Source organism: Neoarius graeffei, chromosome 11, assembly GCF_027579695.1.
Source record: "Neoarius graeffei isolate fNeoGra1 chromosome 11, fNeoGra1.pri, whole genome shotgun sequence".
Taxonomy (NCBI): domain Eukaryota; kingdom Metazoa; phylum Chordata; class Actinopteri; order Siluriformes; family Ariidae; genus Neoarius; species Neoarius graeffei.
In genome coordinates, this window is record NC_083579.1 from 55,950,645 (window position 1) to 55,970,995 (window position 20,351).

At 41.6% G+C, this 20,351-nt stretch overlaps 1 protein-coding gene across 1 annotated transcript in view; it reads right to left on the reverse strand.

The window, feature by feature from the left end:
• LOC132894457 (connector enhancer of kinase suppressor of ras 3-like) overlaps positions 1-20,351 on the reverse strand; it is a 90,942-nt gene continuing 70,591 nt past the window's right edge. Inside the window, exons 15-25 of the mRNA XM_060934290.1 lie at positions 20,148-20,190; positions 12,887-12,940; positions 12,736-12,772; positions 12,478-12,647; positions 12,269-12,342; positions 11,824-11,895; positions 11,675-11,736; positions 11,405-11,532; positions 3,330-3,639; positions 1,046-1,233; positions 1-951 (exon numbers count right to left, since the gene is read on the reverse strand). Of these exons, the coding sequence (XP_060790273.1) occupies positions 754-951; positions 1,046-1,233; positions 3,330-3,639; positions 11,405-11,532; positions 11,675-11,736; positions 11,824-11,895; positions 12,269-12,342; positions 12,478-12,647; positions 12,736-12,772; positions 12,887-12,940; positions 20,148-20,190 (1,336 nt within the window). The 3' untranslated portion in view covers positions 1-753. The remainder of the gene's footprint in view (positions 952-1,045; positions 1,234-3,329; positions 3,640-11,404; positions 11,533-11,674; positions 11,737-11,823; positions 11,896-12,268; positions 12,343-12,477; positions 12,648-12,735; positions 12,773-12,886; positions 12,941-20,147; positions 20,191-20,351) is intronic.

The window sequence follows — 20,351 nt, forward strand, 5'->3', positions numbered from 1 at the left end:
TAAATAACACCCACACATACATTACACGTATAACACAATGACCAAATTTCAGAGGGAACTAAATTTCACGGATTTTATGAAAATCGAAAGGCTGTCTAGCTTTAATGCATAGAATACATACATAAATATGATTACATTCCACACTACATACTTTTGTACATCGTGAACGTGTGCTATTAAAAGGTTACTTTTTTTAAAAAAATATAAATCAAAGTACTAGCACCAGTGGAAATCTCTCATGATGCATGAATAACCAGAAGCAACTGGAAATGAAGCATTTGAGTGCTGTGAAGTCTGTATTATGACCATGCATCTTCAAGATGAAAATAAACAAACAAAACCAAATAAATAATATTCAATTTCAGTTTAAGCATGAGTGTTTATTCTTATTTCACTATAATGGAACTATACCATTTACAGTGAGCGAAAGTGAGCAAACATTTCAAAAAACACATTCTAAAACTGTACATAGTTTAAAAAATAAAAAATTGTTAGTTCACTAAAAGGGTTTTGTCCTCTCAGGAGATAATAAAAAACACTCCTCCAGCATGAGCCAACACAAAAACAATAGACTCTCCAGCATTGAGGTGAGATACTGATGTGTCTAATAGGCAGGGAATAAAATAAGATGTATGCACAAAGTCTTTCAATTTTTAAAATATATGCTTTGCATGTGGCAAAATGGGAAAATGTTTCAGAGTTGGATCCACTGTGTCCCGCTTGTCTTTCTGAACCTTTATGTTTGATGTCTGTCTATAAACTGGTCTCTGTTGGAGGGGAAACAGCAGCTGTTAAATCAGAGGCCTCACAGGATTTGGTGTGAGTAGGATCACTCGCATTCATCTCCTGTAGCAATACCATGTTCGTCTCCTTCCACTGCCGGAATTTACTGGCTGTGAGTGCTGGGTCAGCCAGCACCTGATCCAACGTCAGCAGATCTGCCTCTTTAGCCTACAGCCAAGACAAAGACCATATTTATTATGTAACTTAGAAACTAAACCAAGATGATTAAAATCTGATAAAGTAACTGGGACAGAATGCCAACCTTCAGTGTGCTATTGAGTGCTCGAGCGAGATGCAGCTTCTCATTGATTCTGTGGTTTTTGCAGCGCTTTATAAAGGAAGCTCTGAATTCCCGTTTTGATGACGGCCTCCGCTCACCAGTAGGAGACAGGCTCGCCCTTTTCAGATCTATGTACAATTTCTCCATCTCATCACTCGTGCTTTCCTCACCTTTTGAAAATAAAATCAGCATGTTTTAGGGGTTTTGCAAATTACTAAGAAAGAAAAACCTTTTCAGGTTTTCACAGCCATGATTTTTTTTTTTTTAGTGAAGTCTTCTGGTGAATAAGTTCTATTACATCAGTAAATGTAACACCAAGTGCTTTTATGCCCAGCAACATGGCACCACACTGCTTAACATCGAATCTAAATATACATCTAGTCTTGTATGACCAAGACTGTATCCTGACCATCAGTGTTTCAAAAAGTAGGAATTTGGACATTAACCTCAGGAGTTTAATCCTACCATGCACAGGATTCTTTTTCTAAGGGGGGGGGGGGGGTCAGGGAACAAACAAGATTTTTACACCACCAGGACAATTCACCATCAGGACATGGATGAATTTGTTTGTATGACCAGTCAGTGGTTTGCACTATATCTGGATCAACCCACATATTCTAGATTAGCTTACACAAAAGAAGATTTAAAGTGCTGATGACACGTTTTTGACATCTTTGGCGATGTTTTATAACATAAAAAGTAATTCCCGATGATCCATATATTAATTCACGAAGGCGCCTATTTTACAAGTTATGATAAAAGACGCGGCTATTTGGGCAAATTTGACAGGGCTGCAGCACCCAGGAGGCGAAAGAGGAGGAGGAGCTATATGACGTCAGTGAAAGAACCTTCCTCCTAACTTACCAGTTTATTGTTGATGCGACAGGTGTTCAGTTTGTCATTATTAGTATTATTTTATTTATATATATTTTATATATATATATATATATATATATATATATATATATATATATATATATATATATATATATATATATATTAGTTATTATGCCTTCGCGTTGTGTTGCCGGCTTTTGCTCCAAAACCCACAAGGATGGGGTAAGTTTATTCAAGTTTCCCAGAGATCCCGAGCTGCATGCGAAGTGGGTGAAGCAAGTCAGGCGCACTCGTGACAAGTGGGAGCCCTCACCAACATCCATCCTGTGCTCTGAACACTTCGATTTGGATTGTTTTGACACCCTTCCCAGCTTAAAAGAATCTCTTGGGTGTTCAGTTCATCACAAACGTGTGTTACTACCATCAGCAGTGCCTACAGTGTTGCCAGACTGGGATTTTTCCCGCCCAGTTGAGCGGTTTCAAGTGCATTTTGGTGGGTTTTGAACATATTTTGGGCTGGAAAACTTCAGCAGTATCTGTTGCCAGATACTGTTGCCAGATACTGCTGAAGTTTTCCAGCCCAAAATATGTTCAAAACCCACCAAAATGCACTTGAAACCGCTCAACTGGGCGGGAAAAATCCCAATCTGGCAACACTGCCAGTATTCCGGAGGGGGTCTACTAGTAGCTATGCCGGATCCAAAGACAGTCCTCCTGTCAGAACATGTGTTGTGAAACGACATAAGATAAAGGTACGTAGAGCTATAGATTCTACATGATAATCATAAATGTAATCATAAAGTCGGCGTGATAGTCATATATTTGCTTGTGAAAGCTTGCGGCTTTCATGTAACTGCCGCCTAGAGGCAAAGGGTAAAGAGGGTAGGCTATCACAGATTCTATTCGGAAGAGATCAACACAATTCTAGACTCCCAGAAGAGGAAGAGCTAGCACTAGATAGTTCACCGGCGTTTTCATGCGCCATTTCCATTGAGTAGAACCAGAGTAGAACCATAGGATGTCTATGAGTAGAACAGCCAGTGAACCGCAGCGTGTTCTCCCGCTGACGTCACAACATGGCCGCGAGCCACTGACCCAGTTTTCTTGCGCTGTGCAATTAAAAGTTGGATATTTGCGTAACAACAGCTTCTTTTCACGCAATTATAACAGAAATCTAACATGTTTGCCATGTTGTATAGTTTATTTAAGAAATTGCATAGAGTCATGTTCGTGTCATCAGCACTTTAAGCACCAAATTAAGCAGGAGTGCCTAGGTATAGCATGGTTGGCTTGAAGGTGAAAATAGTGACAGCACGTGGTATCATGGTTAATTTGTCATCCAATGGAAAAGTGCTATTAGACAGTGCTTGCTTTGGCTAGTTTTCAAACATGAAGGCACTGGTCACTTGTAGAAATTGTTTATGCTTACTGGGGTTATGTGTAATCAGCTTCTCTCCTGAATGAAGTGGTGTTTGCCCTGTGGCCCAGAGGTCCCAGGCCAGAGCAGCAGCAAGCTCACTACACGGTGCTTTTTGTACTGCGTTTCCTTGAGTGTGAACCTGAGCAAAGGACACCGGGTTCTCTGTAACAGTAGGTCCAGCCTGGGAGACAAGGTCTAGCCAAGACTGGCGCTGTTTGGCTAGAGAGGACATAGAGCTTTGGGATGTCATTGTGCTCATTGGAGAGGATGGTGAAGCCTCACTGGGCACAGGAGAGGAGTATGGAGGAGGAAGACTCGCCTGAAAAAAAATGGGCAAAGACAGTAGTGTGTCAGTAACATGCTGCTAACATTGCCCACAGCTTCATGACATGACACCTGTGTATATTAAAATCCATCCATTATCTGTAACTGCTTATCCTGTGCAGGGTCATGGGCAAGCTGGAGCCCGTTCCAGTTGACTATGGGCGAGAGGCAGTGTACACCCTGGACAAGTTGCCAGATCAATCAATCATCGCAGGGCTAACACACAGAGACAAACAATTCACACTCACACCTACAGTCAATTTAGAGCCACCGATTAAGCTAACCTGCATGTCTTTGGACTGTGGGGGAAACCAGAGTACCTGGAAGAAACCCATGCAGACATGCGAACTCCACACAGAAAGGCCCCATTGGCCACTGGGCTTGAACCCATAACCTTGCTGTGAGGCGACAGTGCGAACCACTAAACCACTGTGCCACCTGTATATTAAAATGTGCTGTTGTAAATGCCAGTATTTAAAAAAAGGTTGCTTGCAAAGTTTGGAAACTGAAGGTAGAATCTCATGTTGGAAAGGAGAAGACATTCATTCATGCATAACTGCTTTATCCTGCTCAGGCTCAAGGTGGAACTGGAGAGTATTGCAGGAACACTGGGTGTGAGGCAAGAACTACACCATGGATGGGATGCCAGTCTATGACCGGGAACCATACACATACATTCACATCCAGGAGCAATTTAGTGTAGCCAATCTAACTACTGGCATGTTTTTGGGAGGCAGAAGGAAAGCAGGGATGGGGAGTACAGACAAAACTCTATAGACAGTGAGCCAAGCTCAGGATCAAACTGGGGACCCTGAAGCTGTGACGTGGAAATGCTACTCACTGTGCTGGGAAAGACATTTTAAAGGCAATGCCACATATGCAACCTGGTTTTCAAATATCATAAGGCATAAATACAGTAACAGTCAAAAGTTTGGACACACCTGCTAATTCAATCTTCTTTTGGCTGCTCGCGATTAGGGGTCGCCACAGTGGATCTTTCGTCTCCATTGCTCCCTGTCCTCCACATCCTTCTCTACCACACCTGCCACTTTCATGTCCTCTCTCACCACATCCATGTATCTCCTCTTTGGCCTTCCTCATTTTCGTGTGCCTGGCAGCTCCATCCTCAACATTCTCTTTCCAACATGTTCTGCATCTCTTCTCAGGATGTGCCCATACCATCTCAGTCTCATCTCTCTTAGCTTAATTCCCAAGCTCTCCACACGTGCTGTCCCTCTGATGTGCTCGTTCCTTATCCTGTCCAACCTTGTCACTCCCATCGCAAACCTTAACATCCTCAACTCCGCCACCTCCAACTTTGCCTCCTGTCTCTTCGTTAACGGCATGGTCTCCAATCCATACATCATAGCTGGTCTCACTACTATCTTGTACATCTTACCTTTCACTTTTGCTGGGACTTTCCTATCACAAATGACTCCCGAAATCTTTCTCCAACTGCTCCACCCTGCCTGCACTCTCTCTCTCACCTCACCATCGCAGCCCCCATTTTCCTGCACAACTGACCTGAGGTACTTGAATTCACCAACTTTCTTTACATCTACTCCTTGCATCTTCACTACACATCCCCATTCTCATTGATGCACATTTATTCTGTTTTGCTACTGCTCACCTTCATTCCTTTTCATTCCAATGCATACCTCCATCTCTCCAAACCCAGCTCAACCTCCTTTCTACTTTCACCACACATCACAATATCATCCGCAAATATCATGTTCCATGGTGACTCTTGCCTCACTTCATCCATCAAGCTATCCATCACTATGGCAAACAAGAAAGGACTCAAAGCAGATCATTGATGGAGTCCCACCTTCACCTTGAACCATTCAGTTGTTCCAACCAGGGCTCGAAATTAACTTTTTTTCTTTGTGTCCCCCAGTGGTCCCGAATTCTGTATTGTATTGTCCCGAATGGAAGCAATAGTGTCCCCATTTTTTTCCTCTCTGAAATAACCAGTGGTTAATATTATCATATGAAGTTACTATTATATTTGTAACTATACGATTTTGAACCCTTTATATCATTTTTACAATAAGTCACAAAACACAAGTGACATGTCCAATACATCATCTACTTCAAAATTACAGTTATTGCATTTTCAGTTTATTAAACTTTGGCGATCTCACTGTATGAATAGATACCTGTTTATTTAAAAGGGGCCAACTAGCTCATTCAGAAAATGTTTCAACTCCCTACATCTGCAGTACACTTTAGCTGAAAATAAGACCCCTTTTATGTTCGTTTCATCTACTTATACCTTGAATATCTGTTGGCATATATATGGCCAACTTATCATTTTCACCATTACCGTTATCCATTTTTATGTAATATACCTGTTGCCCCATTCAGAGATGTTTTGAAAGCCATCAGCCATACCATCAATGGATGAAATGCACACCCATGTTGCAAGCAGTACAATAGAAGGTTTGACCCAAAAAACGAAATATTTTAATCCAGTCTACAGTGTAAAATAAAGGAAAAACGCCATCCAATCATATCGAGGTACCACCTCAAAATGATTGGATACTGACACGTCAATCAGACTGAAGCCCGCGACCAGCCCGGCCCTTCTGTGTGTGTGTGTGAGAGAGTGAGCAGAGTGTCACACAGAGCGCAGGATTCTCTCAGTGCGCTCCTTCCAAACAACGGGGATTTACACGAAAACGGAAGGAGATATTCACAAAATTCTTTCACAGTGAGTGCCACAAGGCTCTCCTGAACACACGGATGTAATTTTTTTTTGTCTGTAGTGTAAAAAATGAGGTCACTAGAGCGAGTTAAAAACGAGTGACTTTTCTGCCACGTTTATAATGGCAGTCTATGAGGCTGCGCGGCTGTGCTCTCGTTACTTTCAGGCTTCTCATTCAAAAACTGTAAATCCTATCGCTCAGGTAGACACATTGTGTGAATCAGGACAAGTGTGGCTACTACTTTTGAGAAAATTGTGTGTGTGGAGTGAAAATGGGGGCTGAAAACACAGTTTAAATGAGAAAGCTTGAGCTATTTTTCCAAGCTCTTTACACTCTAACTTAACGAGCTCCACTGGTGTGTAACGCAATAGACACCCATTATAAAGCCGGACTTTCTCAGGCTTTATAAGGGGGAGGAGGGGTGGAGACGCGGGGGGTGGGAGTGTTTCTTGTCAAAATATGGCTTGCGGGAACCGTTATTCCAAAATCTTGTACTGCACCTTTAATGTAGAACTTTTTTTCTAGATCTATTTTTTTCCCCATTGTCCCGGGATTGTCCCAGATATGATAATTTTGTGTCCCGATGACATTTTTTATGGACGTCGGGACACCGTTAGTTTCGAGCGTTGGTTCCAACTGCACATCTCACTGCTGTTTCACTGTTCTCATACATGTCTTGCACCATTCTAATATACTTCTCATTCACTCCACTCTTTCTCATACAATACCATAACTCATCTCTCGGCACTCTATCGTATGCCTTCTCCAGGTCTACAAAACACACAATGTAGCTTTCTCTGGCCTTCTCTGTACTTCTCCATTAACATTCTTAAAGCAAAAATTGTATCCGACATGCTCTTCCTTGGCATAAACCTGTACTGCTGTTCACAGATTGCTACCTCTCTTCTCAATCTCACCTCCAATACCCTTTCCCATAACTTCATGGTGTGGTTCATCAATTTTATTCCTCTGTAATTACTGCAGCTCTGTACATCTCCCTTATTCTTGTATATTGGGACTAGCACACTCCATTCATTTGGCATTTTCTCATTCTCTAGGATCTTATTAAACAAACAAAACAAATCTCGTTAGGAACTCCACAGCCGTCTCACCCAAACATCTCCAAGCCTCAATCGGGATACCACCTGGTCTGACTGCTTTCCCAGTCTTCATTCTTTTCATGGCTGCCCTCACCTCATCCTTCCTAACCAACTCTGCTTCCTGATTTGCTGTCTCCAATGAATCTGATCTTTTCTCTCTTGGATTCTCCTCATTTAATAAATCCTCAAAGTACTCTTTCCACCTTCTTTAATACACTCTGTCTGTCAGCACATTTCCATTTTTCATCACTCTTACCTGCTGTACATCCCTCGCTTCCCTGTTTCTGTGCCTAGCTATTCTGTATAGGTCAGTCTCTCCTTCTTTGGTCTCCAGTCTTTCGTACAACTCCTGGTATGCATCTGCTTTCGCTACCGCTCTTTTTGCCTTCTGTCTCGTCTCTCTGTATAACTGCCTGCTTTCCTCGTCTCTCTGATCATCCCAATTCTTCTTTGCTAGCCTCTTCTCTTTTATAATTTCCTGCACTTCTTTATTCCACCACCATGTTTCCTTGTCTTCCTTCCTGATGACCACCCTAGCACCTTCCTTGCTGCCTCTCTTACTAGTACAGCAGTAGTATTCCAATCTTCTGGCAGACTTCCATGACCACTCAATGCTCATCTCATTTCTTCCCTAAACTCCTTCTGATGTTCAACCTCTTAGTTTCCACCATTTAATCTTTGGCTCCACTATTTCACGCTTCCTCTTTTTCACTTTCAAGCTCATACTGCACCCACTTGATGTTGTCTAGCTACACTCTCCCCTGCCATCACTTTACAGTCTCCAATCTCCTTCAGGTTACCCTTTCTGCAGAGTATGTAGTCCACCTGTGTAGATCTTCCTCCACTCTTAAATGTCACCCTGTACTGCTCTTTCTTCGCGAAGTATGTATTGACTATTACCAAATTCATCCTCTTTGAAAAATCAACCACCATTTGCCCTTCCACATTTCTCTCTCTCACACTATATCTGCCCATCACGTCCTCATCTCCTCTGTTTCCCTCGCCAATATGTCTGTTGAAATCTGCTCCTATCAGCACACGCTCCTTCCTCTGCATACTTTCTACCACTTCATCTATCTTTTCCCAGAAAGACTCTTTCTCTTCATTCTCACATCCAACCTGTGGGGCGTACGCACACACAACATTGATTACCACTCCTTGAATCTCCAACTTCATGCCTATCACTCTGACACCCTCTTCACATCAATCACACCGTTTACCAACTCACCCCTCAAAACAATACCAACACCATTTCTCTTTCCATCGACTCCATAATAAAACAACTTGCATCCATCTCCAACGTTCTTGGCCTTGCTTCCTTTCCACTTCATCTCCTGCACACACAATGTCCAACTTCCTTCTTTCCATCATACCTGCTAACTCTCTCGCTCTGCCAGTCAATGTTCCCACATTCAGTGTTCCTACCCTCAATTCTAAGCTCCTTCCCTTCCATCTTTCATGCTCCCTCCTAACACACCTCCCCCCTCTCTCCTTCTCCGTTTTGGCGCAACAGTAGCACACTTTCCACCGGCACCCTGTTGACCAACAGTACTGGAGGCGGTCGTTGTTAACCCGGGCCCCGACCGATCCGGTATGGTATTTCTCTTTTCATTCTGCATGTTAGATTTGGCACAGTTTTATGCCGGATGCCCTTCCTGACGCAGCCCTCTCCAATTTATCCGGGCTTGGGACCGGCACCAAGAGTACGCTTATGCATCCCCAGTGGCTGGATTACACACCTGCTAATTCAATGGTTTTCTTTATTACATTAAGGCGGCAAGAAATTGCACTAATTAACTTTTGATGAGGCACATCTGTTAATTGAAAAGCATTCCAGGTGACTACCTCATGAAGCTGGTTAAGATAATGCCAATAGTGTGCAAAGCGTCGAGGTAAACAGTGGCTGCATTGAAGAATCAAAAATATGAAACATCTTATTTAAAAATAAATAAATAAAAACACTTTCGTTTACCACATAATTCCATACATGTTCCATATGTTATTTCATAGTTTTGATGTCTTCAGTATTGTTCTACAATGTAGAAAATAGTCAAAATACAGAAAAACCTATTGAGTAGGGCTGTCCAAATTTTTAACTGGTACTGTATGTGTTTTGCATTTGCAAGTTGAACTCACAAAGCATCAAAGTCCATCAAATTATTTTTTTTACTGATTTTTTTTTTTTTTAAACCTTTGTTAATCACTGTGCTGGCATCACAAGCATAGACGACGTGCATAATACACTACACCCAGGTAATAGTACATGAAGGAAAAATTGGCAATCTGGTAGAAACTTTTGCCACTTAGAGGGATTCATCAGTTCAACTCTGATCTAGGACGTTCCCTAGCATTTAAACCTAGGTGAAGTGATTCCCACTTAGGATGTCTATGAATGTTTTCAGACATCAGATGACATTTAATCTCTAATAGTATTTGAGGTCAATAGTCAAAATCAAGGCAACTGGAGTTGTATTGTCCTCAAGATGAGTGGTTTCATTATTTCTATTGCAGACTATTATCCATCCATCCATCCATCCATCCATCCATCCATCTTATCCACTTCATGCAAGAAGCAGGGTATGCCCTGGATTCATTGGAGCCATTCACACTAACACTCATTCACACTTATGGGCAATTTACAGTAGCTAGTTGGACTGTGGGATGAAACCAGAGCGCCCAACAAATGCAGGCACAAGGACAACATCCAAACTTCACACAGAAAGGCCCCTGGCCAACCAGCAGGTTCAAACCCAGAACCTGTTTGTAGACTGTTATGACTTCACAAAATTCATTCAATAAAACAGGGAGTCTGTTATAGTAAAACAATCCATGACTGGGTAGAGTGATGCTGTTATCAGCCCAAAGTGAATTATGTTCCTATAACAGGTCCCAAAATGTTTTATTCCAGTTATACCATGGCTACTTGTTCATGATTAAAATACCTTGATTTATTAATAAACAAAACATTCTTTTCAACCATTTACAGTTGCACTGTCTGTTATGGAACATCTATGAGACATGCTAGTTTCTGGTATCACTTACATTATATTAACTACTAACAGGTTACCCAGCAGGCCCAGGTTTTGCAAAATTCTAGGTTGGCCCCCTGACTTCCATGTCAAATTTGGTGAAGATCCATCGAGAAATGGTGATGTTAACCCAAGACAAACAAAAATCCAAACATCCACCACCCAGAGGCCCACTGGGGACCGTACATGAATTTTGCTTACATCTGCAAAATTCTGGGTCATCCCTGGACCTACTTACCAAATTTGGTGAAAACCCGTCAAGAAATGGCAACGTTAGCTCAAGACAAACAAACTTTGCTGCTTATTATATAGATAAACAGCTATTCCCTTACCAGCCTCTCCAAGTTAATGAATAAGAAAAAGCAGCACATCGTATCTTGTGACTGAGAAGCCAGGAAGTCCTCTGTCCTGACAGCTTATTTACTGTTACAAAAAGTGATGACACCCAAGACTCCTTCCTTAAAATGTTAAATAAGCATCTCCGTTAAAAAAAAAAAAAGCTTCAGCATATTAACAGTGTCATGCTGTTCTTTGTTAAATAACAGTTTTAAACCTGTTTATTACTAGACTTAGATTATCTAGCCTACAAGTCTGTGAATTGTTACTATAGAAACGATAAGGATATTAGAATAAGTGCAATAATATAAACCGATCATTTGAGTTAAAGACATGTCCAGCTGTACCGACACCCAAGCTCTCCTTTTAGTATACAGGAAGAAATCACCCCACCCGTTTTGTTGGTTATAGCAGTCTGTGCTACAACACAGAATGTCACTTCAAGTATGTTATGGGACATTACGTTGTCACACATTTTAGAACGCAAAAACGTGTGAAACCAGTCTTGCGTAACAAACCCTTTGCAATCCAGTTGAATGAATTATGTTTCTTACAAAACCGAGCGCTGTGCAAAAAGTTGGACTCACCAGCAGTCCAGTTCCTGGTGGATTGTTCACACACTGCGAGTCTTGGTTCAGCAGCTCCTCAGAGTAGGGTGGAGGGGGTGCCTCAGTGGACTCAGCCTCCTCATGATCACTAGACTCACTATAACATTCTAGTGTATATACACACACACACACACACACACACACACACACACACACACACACACACAGAGAGTAAGGTCAAATCTCATAGCTTAAATCCCAGCATGGATCGTATTTAGCCACTTGAATCATAGTCACATGAGGACTCACCAGCTGGATGGCTCTCTGTGGGTTCATACTGTATGGATGCAAGACCAAGCTTATTCAGCCATCTGAAAGATACAGCAGAACAGGAAGCTTTTAGATAAGACCATGTCATTACAATGTGCTTAATTTAAATACAGTGTCAGCAATCTTACATGTTCATGTCCTCATGACTCTCAGCAGCAAAGTAGAAAATCCTGAATTTTGGGTGGCAGGCTTTCATAGCACTGGTGTAAAAACACAAAACACAATATTAAATAAAAGACTGCATGTCGCAAGATACGTCTTTTTACAAAAGTATTAGCACTGTCAGCAAATTAGAGCATGTGAAAGTAGTCATTAATTTAGTAGTCGTTTTACAATTGACTTAAAATTGACAGGATACAACTCACTAGGTATGTGTTAAGGGCATATCTCAACTGACTGACAGTGACAGGATCATCTCTGAATACTTGTGTGCTCGGATTTGAATTTACAACCTTCCCATCCATAGATCAAAGGCTTAAAAACACTGAGCCCACGAGTTTAGCTTTAGTATTTCCTCTATAGATGTTCTTGTGAACATAATTACTTGTCCCAAAGTACAAAAATGTCCCTCACTATTTTTTTTTGCACTCCATTGCCCGGTCAATCAGAAAATCAGTCAGGTTAATGTAACCCTCTGCTTTTTCAGCCTATGAAAAACAAAAGAAGAAGAGACAATGTATGTACATCCATTTACTTTAGTATGTTAAGGAAATAAGTGTCATTTGCTTTGTTTATGCAAATGTCCTGTAATTTAGTTATGTCAGGAAAATGGCTGCACTCACCATCTGGTTGGTGTACCAATATAGTGAGGTTTTCTTCAGAACAAACCAGTACTTCTTCCACTTTATGCTCAGGAATGCTTTCGCCTCATTCTTTCTGTAGAGCCAGCCCTGGTGGTCCGCTGGGTCCAGGTCCTTCACGGAAACCCTCCTCCTGCTCATTTTTGCATTGTCTGTTTAAAACAAATCCCTTTAGACATTGGTTTTATGCATCAATACTGCACAGCTGTGCAAGTTTCTAAACTGCGATTCCTGGCCTACCTCGAGTCTTCTTCTTAGACTTGTGCCTGAGGGACACCTACAAATAGGTGCACATATTGACAGAGAAAAGGGATACTTTTTTAACCTTTTTATTCTTGGTACTGAGAAACCAATACTGAACAAGATGCATAAGGAACGGTAAGGCACTTACAGGGTTGTATTCATCAACATTCGTTCGAGGGGCTAGCGAGATGGGGAAAGAGGCCTGAAACATAACCACATCCAGCGAATTAACTGAAAGTAAATCACAGGATCACACAAAACAACTACTAGTCAATAAAATTAATCCACATGAGCTGAAATGTGAAACCCAGCTGAAACCTCAAACATGCTTCTTTCAGGGAAGTGGTGGGAAGTGACATCACATACTGAGAACAGCTATGATGAAAAAACCCACCACACGAAGCCTACACTAGAACAGGAGTGCTTAACTAAGCTCTTTTTTTTTTTTTTTTTAAATGTTAAAGCTTAGTGCAATTTGGTACTCTGATGACATTTGTTGCCTCAAAATTATGACTAAAGTATTTCTAAGCAGCTTTTATTTGAAGACGACCATGTTAGATCACAATCATGCAGTTTTACAGTGGTAATGATGACCAAGTCTACTTCCTGTATGGTATATGTATATGTACTTTTAAGGACTGTATATATTCAAGACCGTGTTTTCAAACCTGGCCCTCAGACCTTTCCAGTTGCTTCATCATATTTTCTCTATAACAGTTCCTGATGCAGGTAAATTAGGAACACTGAATTCATGGTTAAGGCGAAGTCGGAGATGGGCGCCATCAAAATAAAGACTACTCTGGGTTCCTGAGGACGGGGCTGAGAAATAAAGAAAAGAAAAGGCAAACGTCTGAATCTTATCCAGCACACTAAGCTTGATAGACTGTATTCATTAATACTACTAGAAAATACAGGCTAAATGAAGAGGGGTATTACTCAATTTCCTCAACTTGTTTCAGTTCCTCCTTTCTGGTGCAACATGTAATTCAGCTCAGAGGTGAACGAGCACGCCATATCAGAATTAAACAATTATTCATAATGTGTTTTTGCTGAAGCAAAACACATACACAATGTTATGAACAGAGACTATTCCAACATAGACTTTCCTGAATAATGGTGAAACTGTATATCAGAGTACAAAACGTTTAAAAAATGGACAAAAGGACATCCTACTTATGAGTTGAATTAATAGCAAATAAATGTGAGTGACGACCTGTTGCTTCACAAGCACTTTTTTAAAATAATAAAAAATTACCTGTTTAGTGTAAAACTAAACTGTAAATAGGATTTCCCTAGTTACACTGAGTTGCCAGTTTATTAGGTGCTACACTGACAGATGTTCCTAATAAACTGAAATCAGGGTAACTAGGGGGGAGAATAAACAATTCAGTTACTTGCAAAGAACGTGACGGTTTACTTATTGTATAAATAAAAAAAAACAGGTTATTTGGACATACAAGTACACTGCAGTTATTCTATGAGTTATAAAACACGTTAAAAACAGCTGGTATCACCCTAAAGTCACAAATACACAGTTTCTCACCACTATCATACGCGTTACTGGAGACTCACTTGGATTGGATGAAGGCAAGAAACCTTCAGTTTTGTCTCGAAGAAACATTCTCCTCTAGCGGCGACAAGTGACACAAACAAACAAACAATTCGACACTCCACACACTTGTGAAAAGTTTCTCCTTAGGCGTTACGCAAAAACTAAAACGCCCGAATTGCTCTTCCGGCACACAAATGCTTCATAGAAACGAGCACACGCCACCCAGAGACATTCATAAATACACACACACACACACACTGAAATGGATGTATACTGTTTACTCAGCACCACAATACGCGGATATGGACTGAACCAGGCAAACAAAAAGCCCCCAAACACCTGAGCATTATACTTAAGCTCCCATTTCCGGAGTTATTCTCTAGCTCCAGGTGTGACTGATATTTAAACTCGCTCTCTGCTGACAGGAGAAAGAGGAACCCTGAAAGTGAAGTTGGTCTCAGTGCAGCTTAAAAAAGCGCCATATTCCTCACGAATAGTAGGAAGATTTATTCCTCTTTATTCTCTCCCCAGTACGTTTCCTGAACTATCAGATAGCCTACCTGGATCTGGCTTCTCACTGGTCGCAGATTTGGTTTGAAACATTTTTTCCAAACAAAAATATTCCGTAGACTGCTGATGCATTTACAGAGCATAGCAACCACTGTCGGATGCACATATATCTAAGACTACTGCAGAAGAAAAAGATTACCCAATACCTATCGCTTATTTGTTTTATTATGGTATAAAAGTGACAACACGTATGGCGACTCTGAAAGCTTTAAACTTGGGTTTGAATAGCATGCTCATTACTTAACTGTAGTTCCGTGAATGGCCGCTGTGTGTCGCTCTAATACAGATTTTTTTTAACGAGGAAAGAAGCAGAAGAAGTGAGGGGGTATGAAGACTTACGCAGGCACAGCCCAGCCCAGCACTCACATTATGATTTACAGGAAATCGAAGTACTGACTTTGATGACAAGATGATGTGTGTTTTAATTGTAGATGTTTATATCAGTATGTTTAGTTTTATTTTAACTGCACATTGGAGCCTAGTCAAATGAAATTTCAACCTTCTGTGCTAACATATATTGACTTTGACATGATAATCAGCTTTGAATGTTCTTTTTGTAAATGTAAAGATTTTTTTTTTATCCTTGGAAGTATAACCACATGTGATTAATTAAATGCTTTTTTTTTTTGTCACAAACTACCGTGAGTCGCTGTCACTGTTTTATACTATTACTCGGGCAGTGCATTTGTTATTATGCTATGATCGTGAGTTGACATTTGTTATTATGCTATGATGTGAGTGCATTAGGTTTTTGAGGTGGATGAAGTATTTCAGAAGTGAGTGAGCTGTTTATTTAACTTTAGCTTCCCCTACGGCCCTATCACATGTAAAAATATTTTCACTAAAAATTGGAAATAAATTGTATGGTTATTTGTCCTAAGGCCGCAGTTATCCATAAGTATGCAGTGTTAGGCTTCTCACAGCACAGGAATTTCAGCATGCATCCTGTCTTACAGTCTGTAGTATACTGAAATATTTTCGCCAAGCTATGCGTATTTTTTTTAAACATAAAATGATTATTCATCATTAATATCATAAATACATACTTCCGTTTGTTTTTTTTATATAACAAACCAAACCGTTTGAATATCGATTGAAATTTGAGGAAGTTACGGTCATCTGAAAAGTACATATCGCTACCAACACAATGTAATGGGTAAGCCAGCTGTCTGAGGTAAGATGGCCGCCATGTGCGGACATTCGACTTCGTTGACGGGCAACGGAGACGAGGCATCTAGTCTCATCTCATCTCATTATCTCTAGCCGCTTTATCCTTCTACAGGGTCGCAGGCAAGCTGGAGCCTATCCCAGATGACTACGGGCGAAAGGCGGGGTACACCCTGGACAAGTCACCAGGTCATCACAGGGCTGACACATAGACACATTCACACTCACATTCACACCTACGGTCAATTTAGAGTCACCAGTTAACCTAACCTGCATGTCTTTGGACTGTGGGGGAAACCGGAGCACCCAGAGGAAACCCACGCGGACATGGGGAGAACATGCAAACTCCACACAGAAAGGCCTTCGCCGGCCACGGGGCTCGAACCCGGACCTTCTTGCTGTGAGGCGACAGCGCTAACCACTACATCACCGTGCCGCCGGCATCTAGTCTTCTATGTAAATCTATGTGCGGGGCGGCTAGTCAGTGGGTGGATACATAAGCGAGTAAATAAATACCAATGCTTAAATCACAAGACTATTTTCCCCCCCAGCCTTTACTCATCACATGTACATTAGAATACAGTGAAATTCTTTCTCTGCATTTAACCCATCTGGGGATGTGAACACACACACACACACAAGTGCAGTTGGAGATTAGGTGCCTTGCTCAAGAGCACTTCAGCCAGTGATGTAGAGGGAGGGGAAAGTGCTGTGCACTCACTCCACTACCTACACATTTCCTGCTGATCCAGGGAATTGAACAGACAACCTTTTGGTCCCAAACCAAACTAACCTTTAGGCCATGACTTTCCCATCCATCCGTTATCTGTAGCCACTTATCATGTGCAGGGTCGCGGGCAAGCTGGAGCCTATCCCAGCTGACTATGGGCGAGAGGCGGGGTACACCCTGGACAAGTCTGTCTGTGAAGATTCTCAGTCATCCAGGTCATAGTAAACTGTGGGTGGTAAAAGAGAGCAACTGGACTTGCTTGAAGATTCTTGAAGACGTTTCACCTCTCATCCGAAAGGCTTCTTTAGTTCTGTCTGACTGGTAGGGAGTATCAGGTATTTATCCTCTCATGGATGAAAAGCTCATCTAAGGTGTCATTGAGTCATCCTGTTGGTGTGGGTCACTGGGGGCTGGTTGTGAACGACTCTCGAGGCCGTTTACAACCAGCCCCCAGTGACCCACACCAACAGGATGACTCAATGACACCTTAGATGAGCTTTTCATCCATGAGAGGATAAATACCTGATACTTCCTACCAGTCAGACAGAACTGAAGAAGCCTTTCGGATGAGAGGTGAAACGTCTTCAAGAATCTTCAAGCAAGTCCAGTTGCTCTCTTTTACCACCCACAGTTTACCCTGGACAAGTCGCCATGTCATCGCAGGGCTGACACACAGAGACACGCAACCATTCACACCTACGGTCAATTTAGAGCCACCAGTTAGCCTAACTTGCATGTCTTTGGACTGTGGGGGAAACCGGAGTACCCGGAGAAAACCCACGCAGACACAGGGAGAACATGCAAACTCCACACAGAAAAGCCCTCGTCGGCCGCTGGGCTCAAACCCAGGACCTTCATGCTGTGAGGCGACGGTGCTAACCACTACACCACTGTGCCGCCCCATTAGAGGGGGGCGGCACTATTACTATTAATTAGTACTGTAATTCAAGCAGACTTAATGAATTGTGTCATATGTTGCTTAAAATAATTGTAATGTTAGTACTGTGATTAAATAATTTGTTTTGGTATTAGGAACTACAGATCCACTAGGAAGCTAGGACAGTAGTCATTATATGACCATTCATTTCACACAAATTTAAGACAGGCAGCATGGTGGTGTAGTGGATTTCGGGAGTCATTTGTAATAGGAAAGTCCCAGCAAAAGTGAAAGGTAAGATGTATAAGACAGTAGTGAGACCAGCTATGATGTATGGATTGGAGACCGTACCCTTAACGAAGAGACAGGAGGCAAAGTTGGAGGTGGCGGAGTTGAGGATGTTAAGATTTGCGATGGGAGTGACAAGGTTGGACAGGATAAGGAACGAGCACATCAGAGGGACAGCACATGTGGGGAGCTTGGGAATTAAGCTAAGAGAGATGAGACTGAGATGGTATGGGCACATCCTGAGAAGAGATGCAGAACATGTTGGAAGGAGAATGTTGAGGATGGAGCTGCCAGGCACACGAAAATGAGGAAGGCCAAAGAGGAGATACATGGATGTGGTGAGAGAGGACATGAAAGTGGCAGGTGTGGTAGAGAAGGATGCGGAAGACAGGGAGCAATGGAGACAAAAAAATCTGCTGTGGCGACCCCTAATCAGGAGCAGCCGAAAGAAGAAGAAGCACGGTGGTGTAGTGGGTAATGTTGGTCCCTGGTTAAGTCTTGAACTCAGGTTACTGACTGTAGAGTTTCTCCCCATACCTGCATGGGTTTCCTCTGGGTTCTCCAGTTTTCTCCCACCTCCTAAAAACAGGGCCAGTAGGCTGGCTACAGTAAGTCTTTAAATGATATGCATGGTGCCTTGTGATGGGCTGGTGATCCATTGAGGGTGTATTCCTTTCTCACACCCAGTGTTCCTGGGATAGGCTCCAGATCCATTGCAGCCCTTTGCAGGATTGCGCAGTTACTGACGAGATAAAATGTTCTGAAAAGGCAGCTTTTTTTCCTAGATCATGTCTAAAAATCTGGATGCACCACTGAACTGAAGAGTCAAGGCACTTTAGTTATGTTCTTTAAAAAGTATTATACTTATCAGCGTACTGTTAGCACTGTAGCCAAAACAGTGTTCACAATGTGTACACACACACACACACACACACACACACTGTTAAATGATTGACTACTGATGATAATGTAAAGGCACTTCTTTCTTATCCCCCTTCTTAAGTATCCTAATGAGAAGCGGGATTAGGTAGTATAATTATGGCTGGACACAAGCTAATCAAATGATACATTCCATGTGCCTGTTCACTTCTGGACTGTTTTAAATCACACATTCCTCAAGTTGTTCTTCTTGAGCATTTTTGTGCAGTTTCATTTACATATTCACAGTATGAATGAAGTCCTTATACACTTCTCCACTTTCATAAGAAGGTAGATTGGTCACACCAGTGCAGAAAAAATCCTATCATGGTAATTGTCACAGTGCTTAAAAGTTTTGCTCCAGGAACAAGACACAGAAAGGCCATGCTCTGTCTCTCTGTGTGCGCCTAAGGCTGAACTAGAGACATCAGGTCCTCCGCTTGCAGTGTTTCATGGTATACTCTACAGGTCATGGCTTCCTAGGAAACACTGCTCGTCATAATCGATATGTTGCATGGCTTGATGAATTGTAGTGAATCCTTACTTATGTATTACTTCTCATGAGTGCTTAGATACACTTCTATAGAAAAATGATATGTTGACGAGGACATCAGCTGAGTGTGGAATGAAGGCTCAACATTCTGACATGGAATACAAATTGGGCTTCATATAAACTCAGACACAGTATTCATAGTTGGACAATTATAATGTGTGTGTAGAAGTGGGGAGGGGATCGTGGGAAAGCAACTGAGAGGGTCTTGCGTGTTAAACGTTCATGTCACACACTGGGAATTTGAGATAAACACCTGCCGTGCTCTCAATCACAGTTTCCACGCTAAATCACTTGAAATATTCTCATTTTACAGCTGTGAGAAAATGTATGTATGTAATATACTGTAAAGTATAAGGTGTTCGCAGCAGAAAAGGTAAAAGTTTGAATTCATGTATGTTTTGAGTAGTGAGAATTTTCTGTGTTTAAACTACATAGTTGATACTAGAGATATGAGTAGAGAAATGGAACAGACTAGCAAGGAAAATGTTTATGAAGAGTGATATTATTATCATCATTTCATGGCTGATTTGTATGCGTAAAATATGTGAGGTATAGGAATACACCTCAAACATCTGCATGTCTTTAATATTACTTCTGACCTCTGATTGCTGCTTGAGCTCATTCCCAATGTACTGCAGTTCACTCCACTGTGCAACAACGCAAGTGATGTATTCAAAACACAGAAAAAAAGTGACATGCATCAAACTCGTCAGTGAGCATACAGAGGAAAAGGCAGGGGGTGGGGGGGGCTTACCGCTTGAGAGAATGACCAGGCTCGCATTGCTGCGGTGCTGTACCTAATAAAAAGACCAGAAAATGCAATGCACATAAGCAACAATGGAAATGTTTTAAAAGGTAAATCAACTGATATTAGTTAAAAGAGTGTGTATTTATAAACACAGGGTTAAAATACATGCAAAGGAGGCAATATAAAGAAGTAACATTCAAAGTTAACATT